This window comes from Monopterus albus, unplaced genomic scaffold (genome assembly GCF_001952655.1).
Source record: "Monopterus albus unplaced genomic scaffold, M_albus_1.0 scaffold29.1, whole genome shotgun sequence".
NCBI lineage: Eukaryota > Metazoa > Chordata > Actinopteri > Synbranchiformes > Synbranchidae > Monopterus > Monopterus albus.
The window spans coordinates 4,039,409-4,048,989 of NW_018127909.1; the positions used below are offsets into that span (position 1 = coordinate 4,039,409).

Below are 9,581 nucleotides of genomic sequence, written 5' to 3' on the forward strand. Positions count from 1 at the left end.
CCCCCCTTTTTTTTGCCTGCACCTACACATCGCTTCATCTACTCAGGCTAACTGTTACCAAACAGTCACCAGCTATTCTAGCCACCAAATATTTCAAATAGTTCACTGAATAACTAGCCAGACTTCTGCTTCCTTTTATACTGCATCAGAAACCACCCTGCATCAGTATTCATTCCAACAAACCAGTCAAACCTCTACTATGCCCTCATGTTAACTTGCTCATAACACCAGAAGTAGGCCTCAAGCCTGCTGCATGTATCAAATACCTTTACTAAGCCTGTCCTCCTATGCTAGTTTACTTCATCTTATAATAATAATCCTCACATAAATTGCCATTTATAAATCACTTGCCTATTTTTACCCCATTCACACACTTTTCTTCTGCTCTAGAGCCACTCACTGGACCTTGCTGAGCTATCAGCTAGATTCCTAATTACCTGTCTTAGCCTCCACCCTCTTATAACCTAACTCACCCAGGAGAGAGACAGCTGGCTTGGCTACAAATCCTCAATGACAAACCTCCACAGGGTGGACTTCAACCTTCCAGCCATGCTCCTCTGCCTCCATGGCCAACTGTGTGCATTTCGGTTTCGTCCTCTCATAAGATGTATCTACAGTATCTTCCCAGGGAACTGTAAACTCAACAAAAAACACAATCTGCTGTGCTTCTGACCACAACACAAGGTCTGGTCTAAGGTTAGTGCTGACTATCTCCTTAGGAACTATGAGCTGATTCCCTAAATCTACTTTAATTTGCCAATCTCTCCCTGCCTTCAGCTGGCATGCACCTAGCCTGTTCAAGATGACTTGCTTCCTGCCTTTTTCACACTCAAAAACAAACAAAATCCCCTCTGTCTCCGAGTGTATTGTCCTTGTGCCAGGTTTGTTCCACACCCTGAGAAGATGTGCTGAAGTGATACAACACCTAAACTGTGCACTCTCGCAAACTCCAAACCTTTGCACTCCATATTCATATATTACAGCTTCCACCCCTGCTCTTGCTGACTCTTGGGGTATGCTCTTTTGCTTACTTGTGGCTTGACTGGTGCAACCTAAATACACTAAACTGCTGTCATGGGCTGTCAGTCCATGCTGCCCAAATTGGGTCTACTTCCTCTTGTCAGCTGTCTTTCCAGGCTGTCACTTGGTCTTTCTCTAGTTGTCAGCTGCCCCTTTCACAGCAGTCACCAGCATTAACAATCAATAATACACAATTAAATGTGCTGAAGAATGGGAGAGCATTCGTGTGGAAGCTCGGTATAAGAGTTAAATGTTTACCCATTATTTAGCTCAAAAGAGGGGGTGTTGGGCCATGCCGTCATAAATCTTCAGAGCCACAACGATCAATACAATTTTCCAAACCTAACCTACACAAAGCATCCCTGAACCCAATCCTCACCCAAGCATAGAGCAGAACCTGCTGTGGTGTGACAAATTCAGAAGACATATACATTTCCACTTTACCCTGACTTTAAGGTTTTCAGAGTTAATTTTCAAGAGTACAAAACTGAATTTCATTCATATCCATTCAACTAGGATGGTAGTGTAGATTTCAGAGCTCAATATCGCAAACTCTGGTCAAAGAAAAAAAACAAAGAAACTTTTAGAACCTGATCTTTGTCTAGAGGGGAGAAAATCTTACATTGCTAATCTGAGAGAATTAGTAGGCAAAAAAATTATTAACCAGCTCACCTCTGTTGGGCCTCCAAAACTTCTCCATCCCGTGCCTCATCAGCACAATGCGAGAAAGCTCTGTGAAGGATTCGATGACATTGAAGTTGCAGAGCGGACTGACCTCAAAGAAAGTCATGCTGTTCTTTTCTGCATAAGCTCTTGCCACCTCCGTTGGCACCTGCCGCTTGAAAGCCAAGTGAAGCCGATTTCCTACCAGGATCCTGGGCACACCTGGGGCATGCTAATGAAAAAAGATTATATCAAAATAAAGCAATATAATATCATACATCTTAATGTATCTCTTAACACAGGCTTACAAAAAGGCTATACTACATGTCCAACTATGTGGTGTGCAGACTCTGTGCCAGAGCTAGACACAGCCTTTCCCAGGACTGGAATGATACATGCACATGATATAACTTTGTCAAGGACAAATGGGCTGAAGGGGATCACCTCATCAATTTCCCGGATCCAGCGGTCAATGCCATCAAATGACCAGCCATTAGTAATGTCGTATACAAGCAGGATGCCCTATGGAATGAAAGCCAAACATACTGTCATATTTACATACTTAAATAAGATGTGGGGTAAAGACCACAATAGCTCAAGATCTCACCTGTGCTCCACGAGAGTAAGACCTGAAGATGGTGCAGAATCGGCCTTGCCCTGATGTGTCCCTGATGAAGACACACACAAGGAGGTAAGTAGGCCAGTATGCTCTGTGGTTGTTCATTACTGCAGCCACTATTGTCTCGATCATAAAAGGCTTACCATAACTCCAATTTCACTCTTCTCCCATCCAGCAGAATTGTGGTGGTTTTGTAATCAATCCCTGAGATTACATACAATCACATAAAGTTCATTAATTGTGGTCATGTTAGTCCGTAGAAATTATTTCTAAACAACTGAACAAGATCAGACATATTTGCTCACCACTGCTGTAGGCATAGGGGGACTCCACTGATCCGTCTTGTAAACTGTCCAAGATTTCTCCCTTTCCGACGTCGCTGTCTCCCACCAAAAGAAATTTCAGGAGATAATCGTAACTCTTGACAGGACTACTCTGGGACCCCATCATTCCACGCATTGGGTCCGGCTCGCTGAGAGCTTTATAAGCTCGCCACACGTCTGTTGTTGGGGTAAGGAACAAACCAGAAGGTCCCCAACGGTGGGAGCAAAAGCTGAGCGACCGTCGTTTGACGTTAACGTTAGCTAAACAGCTAGCTGGTGCACCACTATTTACACGAGCTATATCGTTTACTTCGTAGCTTCTAAGGCAAACAGCAACTTCCTTATTTTACTGGACTAATGTTATATTGAAAAATTAGTCAATATGTTACCTCTGGAGAGCTGAGCCAGAACGTTAATACTGACATAATCAAAACAACCGTAGCTGTTAATGTTAACTGCTTGTTAGCTAGCCAGAAAACACAAACGATTACAACACAGGAGAGTCCCTACTGCCCGGATGGTTCTTCCAGAAACGACTAAATTGCTTTGTGCAACACTTTAATGGAGCCGGGCAAACAAACCGGCCGCACCTATGCAAAACCAACCACAAACTCGCCAGCGTATTTTCTTTCATAGAAGTCAAATACTGCGTTTGAAAACGCTTGCATTAAAGCACGAATCTCACCCTTACGCGCCTCGTACAAGTATAGTTTGCCGTCTTCTTCACGTTCGATTGCGCCAAGTAGCAATTTGGTCAATACTGCCGCTTGGTGGTCAGGCATGGGATAGGGCAGTACCCACTTGAACTGGTCTAGACCAGAGGTTCCAAAACTATAGTCTGGGCTGATACTAGGATGCAAAGGCCTGTGTACGTAGTAATTTGGATGATACAATTTTCGCTTTTAAAGCAAAACTACAATCTTGGACAAAAAGTGTGGAATGGAGGTTCTGTGACATGTCTCAAACATACACAAAGCACATGGGAAAGTTCTGACAGCTGATTCTCAGTCGAACTCACAGTGGAGTTTGAGAGGTACCTACATGACCCTTTCAATTCTGAATCATCATCTTTAACATCAGAACAGGGGGACAAACTACTGCAGTTGTAAAACAATGGAGGACTTTCCATCTATATACCTGTGTAAGGCTGGATTTTTATCTCTGAGTTCCATTAAAATAAGGCACCGCAACAGAATGGATGTCAGAAACACATTGCCTCTGTCACTCACACACATTTCTCCTCGTCAGTGGTGGAAAGTAACTAAGTACATTTATTCAAGTACTAAACTTAAGTACAATTTTGAGGTATCTACCTTACTTGAGTATTTTAATTCTGTGCTACTTCATACTTGGACTTTACTAGATTTTAGAGGAAATATTGTGCTTTTTACTCCACTACATTTTTTTATTATAAATTTACTTACTAGTTACTTTTCAGAACCAGATTAAAACAAAGTTTACAGTATAATCATATAATCACTTTATTGGTCTCTGCTGGAGAAAATCCACAAACTACCCAGGAGTATGTAAAATACTTCAAATTATAAGCATATAAGCCACTTAAAACTAGCTCTCTTTTTACCAGTTGCAACATTAAGTGTGATAAACACAATTGTGCATCAGTAATTATAATCATATGATTACATTAATGTTAAATGTTCTACTCTGCATAATGAGTACTTTCTCTTCTGGTACTTTTTGACGCTAAAACTTTGTACCTTTACTTAATTAACTTTTTGAATGCAGAACTTTTACTTGTAACATGGTATTTTTACACTGTGGTGTTGCTGCTTGTATTTAAGTAAGGGATCTGAGTACTTCTTCCATCACTGTTCCTCGCTATGACCGCGTTGTCTCCAGAAAGCAGGCCCATGGATCACACTGAGACAGAGTGAGCTAAACTTCTTTTGTTTGTTGTCGTACAGCTGCTCTTGACAGTGAATTGTATTTTGCTAGTCCGCAAGCCCAAAAAGTTTGGAATCACTGGTCTAGACTGAGTGACCACAGCTGATCTTTTGATTTTGTAAATAGCACTGAGACTCTTATTGTAAGCTACGGACTGCATGCTTATCAGTAATAGGAATTGTGTATATATAATTAATCTGCTGTGGTAAATATTTAAAAATATCTTAGCAAGATAACCATGCCTTTTGCACCTTTTTATTTAAAACATGTACTATTATTACAAGGCATTTCATTTATATTGAATTTACTTATTTAATGTCTTGATTTTGTCACCTCTATTCTTTGTGTAATACACATTTTGTTTTGGGGCCCAAAGGCTTTTAAATTCAAATGACTGATTTTATTCAAATGTTATTTTCTATATTATGCCACTGAACTGGATAAAGGAAATGCAAGGCCTACATATGATCCACAGTGGATGATGAGAAGGGTGTAGCCTGTTAAGGGTGATTATTATTGGTCGCCTCTCATTGGTTGGTTTTGATTGGCACTGGCTGCATCTGTGGGAAGCCTCAAAAAAGCCAGGTGAAACACCATTATACCTTTCAACCTGTCTAGGTGAGAGGTCTGTTTCAGTGAGAGGTAGCTGCCTGAGTGAAAATGGGTTTGATAGATGTGGGGCTTTTATTACTGTTGTTTTGTTTGGCCTATAGCTATCAGTTCAGAGACAGAGCTGCAGATGGTCCATTGATGCAAGGTCTTGAATTAGACTGGGCAAAAACGGCAACAGAGAAAGGTGAGAGGAGGATGCCAGTCCCTGCTCCCAGAGCTGGACACAGTTTATCAGGCACTGGATCTTCAAGACCTGAAGCAATGAAGTTTTTTAAGTTTTTGCCTGTTCCACTTTCCAAGGACCAAAAAAAGGTTTTTGAGCCAGGAGAGAACAGTAACACTTCCCTCTCTGACTGGGCCAAGTCAGTGTTACGTGGTACTCCTCCCTATATTCTTAAACCTGAAAGAATAGGAGGTGAAACACAGCAGGTTGAAATCCTATGTCACCTTGACAGGATGTATGTGAGAGTCCATAGAAAAATCTTTAAGACTATCAATGCGTTCAAATATTTGAAACTAGGCACCTGTCCTGTTAACAATGCTAACACCACCCATTACTTCCTCCTGTACCATTTGAAAACTGAGTGTGGATTCAAGATAGAGGTTGGTAAAGGCGTTTTCATTTTCAATATGACTTTCACTGTGCTTCATTGTGACAAAAAGCTGTGTGTGTGTGTCATTCTAGAATGCTTCCAATTATGTGATCATCAGTATTGAGCTCCATTATAAGCCAACCACTCCTGTTTTAAGGGAAATGCCATTTCACATTCTCCTTAAGTGTAAAATTCCAAGGTAAGACTAGCTACTTTAGGTTTAAGTTGCAACTGACTCCACTAACATTAGCTACCAGCATTTAATGTTAAGTCTACATTGAGGCTATATATTTTAGCAGCACTTGGCATGCTGTTAAGCCTATATGACAAAGATGCTGGTTTCCTAATTTTGTATTGTCTAAATTGTTTCAGGTTAATGTACTCCTATGCCTATACAAGTTTATATCCCATAATAGAACCACACAAAATTTTCAAAGTGCTCAATGGAAAAAGACGTTTCGCCCTACTTCTTCAAGATGGTACGTTCCCTGTTTAATGTGAATTGATTTCTGTTTTAAGCATGCAAAGGTGTTGGCCAATGTTTTCAGGACAAGGTGTCTCCACAAGGTTTTGCAAAGGGAAGTTTTAATTAAAAACAGATCTTTAAAAATGGCATAATTTTTACATGCAGAAATGTATACAAGCTAGAAATATACATGTAGGTAAATGCTAAATATTGGACAACATTGTTAAATACTGTAACATGGTGGGAAAATGGCAGCATAAGAATAAATTGAGGTTGTATAAATTGGTCCCTTTTTTTTATTAAACTGGCAAGTAATCTGAGGGGAATTACTTAAATGCACTCAATCATATTTTGTGAGTTAAGGGTCTTATAGATACCATATGCCTGGGTGTAATGCTAAATGCTGTCTTCAGGAAGTGTCAGGAACTCAAAAGATTAGTATTGCATGATTTTATTTTTCTGTAGACCCCTGTGTAGCAAATGCATGCAGCAGCCCTTGTTTTGTTTAAAATAGGTCAGTAACTGATTCCCCCTCTCTGCCTCAGCATCAGGGAATGAAATCACTGGAAGTGAAACCTACACCTTGGGCCAGCCAGTGTACTTTGGAGTCAAGGAACTTAACTACACTGGAAGTTCTGAAGATCGGAGGATGTATATTACCAAGTGCTTTGTAACGCACTCCCGTGACCCCAGCGCTTACCCTAAATATGTAGTCATTGACAACCATGGGTAAGATTGGGTACCAAGAGACATTTTTCAGAACTACTTTTCATTAGGTTTGTCACAGTGTGTGTTCTCTAATTGCAGCTGTATGATTGATAGCATGGTGACGGAACAGTCAAGGTTCCTCCCTGGACCCTCAAATATGGCAGTGAAATTCTCTGTGGGCACAATGATTTTCAGTGATGTGGTTTCAAATTCATCACAGGTACTGCCAAGTGGTACAAAGCTCTGCATGCTCTAGTGTTTAATTTGTTTTGCTGAAATCCAGTATCTTTTCAGGGTTCAGCCTTTCACTTGTTCATGCACTGTGTGGTTGACATAAGGTCACTTACTCCAACCCGGATTTCAAAGGCCTGCAATTATGATCAAGCTACAAAAAAGTGAGTAGACTCAAAGCTGAACACATACAGGTGGTGGTAGTGTGCTTTTGATAGCATTGTAGGATGAAATGTTTCATGTGGTGGTCTGAGTACTGCCAGGTGTGTGTGTGTGTGTAGGTCTTTGTCACCACACTTGTAGCTGGCTTTCAAAACCTAACTCTGTTTAGGTGGAAGGAGCTGTACGGTGAAGACTCTGTGTGCGCCTGCTGTCCGTCGGCTTGCCCTCCAGCACAGCCTAAGGGTAAGTTTTGAAATCTGTCTGTGTGACATGCATTAGGTTTACACATCCTCATTCTGGCACAGAGCGCAACTTGGGCATCAGTCATTTGAAGAAGCATTTTACTGTTGTACAATCAATACTGCAAGTCTAAAGTCATTATCTGATAATCATGGAATCTTGTCATAAAATTACTGAACTACATTGAATTTAAGGTTTGTAACCTGTATTAATAGCTTCCAGGAAAATCATCTCAAGTCGCTCAGTCAATGTCAACTTCAGCAGCAAGGATCAATATTTGGAGGCTGACCCTGTTGAGGTGTTTAATCTGGAAGACCCCAACATGATGGAGCAAGACCCCTAAACTGAAAAAGTGGAAAATTGCATGGAAATGACTTGTGCTTTTAAATAAAAACTTCATGAACAAATGACTCATTCAGTGCTGACAAGCTGATTTGGATTGTATATTTGTCTTGTACAGAATTTCTCAAATGTAGCCAGTGGTGATGTTGATGCAGTTATTATACATAATCATGTATCAGCATGTCTGCATTTCTAAGCATCTCCTGGAAATGCATCACTGCATTTCTGTAGATGCATTTGTGTACCACAAGAGGATGAAAGAGATTCAATGGCTTTGCCTGAGCAAACTTGGTGGGGAGTTGAATGACCTGCTTTAAAGGGTTCCCAATAAGCACATGGTGCAGCAGCTTTTTCTCCAGACTTCCCTTCATGAAATCCAGTAGGTCTTGAAGCCTGCTAGCCACACAGTTGTGTTTCCACTGTGTTGGGTCTCTGGTTAGAAGCAGATGCATTAATCATCCTTTATTAGCAGACTCGAGGTCCATACAAAAAAGAAATAAAAGAAAAAAAAAAGATATAAAAAGCAAAAATTAAAATAAGACATTTATACCAATGTTTTCACAGAGGATTGGTAACGTACTACACTAAAACCAGGATTAGCCAGCATCATTATAAGACTGTTCTCAGAGTTATTCACACAACAGATAAATCTGTACATCAGGTTTCTCATTAATGCCTGAAAGGTACTAACACGGACCTGTGAACACAACAGACTGGCGCTGGTGGACCTAGGTTTCTTAAGCAGAATCCTCAAGGCATTATAAGCAACATTTATGCAGTTTTGAAATGAAAATCCTTGAGCGCACTACTTCCTGACAATGAGGTTTGTCTCTTGTGAAGGAAACATGCGATTTCAAGTGTTTGAATGTGGCAGGAGTTTTCAGGCAGGCTTTTGGCAAGATGTTCTAGGAGATGATCCTCATAGCTGGTCAGGGAGAGCGTCCAGAGAGTATCCAAATTCTTTGGGCAGCAAGGAGCAATGTAGAAATGAGTGTCAGTGTTATATTTAACCACAGGATTCATATTGAAACAAATCTTCTTTCCCGATCTGAATCGAATCGACTAGAGCACCTGGAGCATCAATGTAGCGAATGTTGAGCTCAAACTCATACTTGTGTGAAATTGGTGCCCACGCTTGTTTGATAGTGGTCTGAAACCATCTGGTCACTTGTGATGTTGACAAGAAAGTGTTCTTTACACAAAGGCCATCAGAGATGGTCATTTTAGTTTTTATTTTCTCATTGTCACAGTGCAGCAGACAAACCATATCTGCATCAGAAGATTGGCAGTGGCAGCCATTTTGGATTTTACTTTCTGCCACTTTAATTTGACCACAGAGTTGCATATCTGGCAGCAGGTCACTTGCTTGGTTATTCCAGAGCAGACACTGAAAAGTATATGGCTCAGGTGGATTAAAGTGGACTGTTATGTCACATGTACCCACAATCTAAAAGTCCTCAATCACCATACCTCCATTTCTATTGCAGATGGTCTTCATGGCCTCTAACAGATCATTTGCAAATCCCTCTAAAAATTCATCCTCCCTCCACTTCCCTCCTCTCCTCTCCTCTCCTCTCCTCTCTCTCCATATGCTTCTATATACCACCATTACACATTACTAACTTTGTGTCTCCTCTCTCCCGTAGTGTGTCCTCTCTCTCTCCCTGTACCTTTCTGCAGGTTGCCCTGGCTCTGGA

The 9,581-nt window shown here is 40.9% G+C and overlaps 2 protein-coding genes across 5 annotated transcripts in view; one reads left to right on the forward strand and one right to left on the reverse strand.

Annotated features, from left to right (window-relative positions):
• Window positions 1–3,422, reverse strand: part of LOC109957974 (ras-related protein Rab-40C-like) — an 8,830-nt gene extending 5,408 nt beyond the window's left edge. Inside the window, exons 1-6 of one of the 3 annotated variants that reach the window (XM_020596243.1) lie at window positions 3,311–3,422; window positions 2,608–2,802; window positions 2,446–2,506; window positions 2,291–2,351; window positions 2,128–2,205; window positions 1,693–1,915 (exon numbers count right to left, since the gene is read on the reverse strand). In XM_020596243.1, coding sequence (XP_020451899.1) covers window positions 1,693–1,915; window positions 2,128–2,205; window positions 2,291–2,351; window positions 2,446–2,506; window positions 2,608–2,802; window positions 3,311–3,407 — 715 coding nt within the window. In that variant the 5' untranslated portion in view covers window positions 3,408–3,422. The other 2 variants (XM_020596244.1, XM_020596245.1) reach the window with 2 other exon arrangements.
• A 1,686-nt stretch (window positions 3,423–5,108) lies between these two features.
• zp3c (zona pellucida glycoprotein 3c) lies at window positions 5,109–7,956 on the forward strand. 2 transcript variants are annotated; one of them, XM_020596147.1, is made up of 8 exons: window positions 5,109–5,745; window positions 5,828–5,934; window positions 6,108–6,214; window positions 6,747–6,930; window positions 7,024–7,129; window positions 7,204–7,304; window positions 7,472–7,545; window positions 7,758–7,956. In XM_020596147.1, exons 1-8 carry the CDS (start codon window positions 5,191–5,193, stop codon window positions 7,883–7,885), a joined length of 1,362 nt encoding a protein of 453 aa, XP_020451803.1. In that variant the 5' UTR covers window positions 5,109–5,190; the 3' UTR covers window positions 7,886–7,956. The 2 variants fall into 2 exon arrangements, with proteins under 2 accessions (XP_020451803.1, XP_020451802.1); XM_020596146.1 differs by having other exon boundaries at window positions 5,110–5,745; window positions 7,009–7,129.
• The last annotated feature ends 1,625 nt before the right edge of the window (window positions 7,957–9,581 follow it).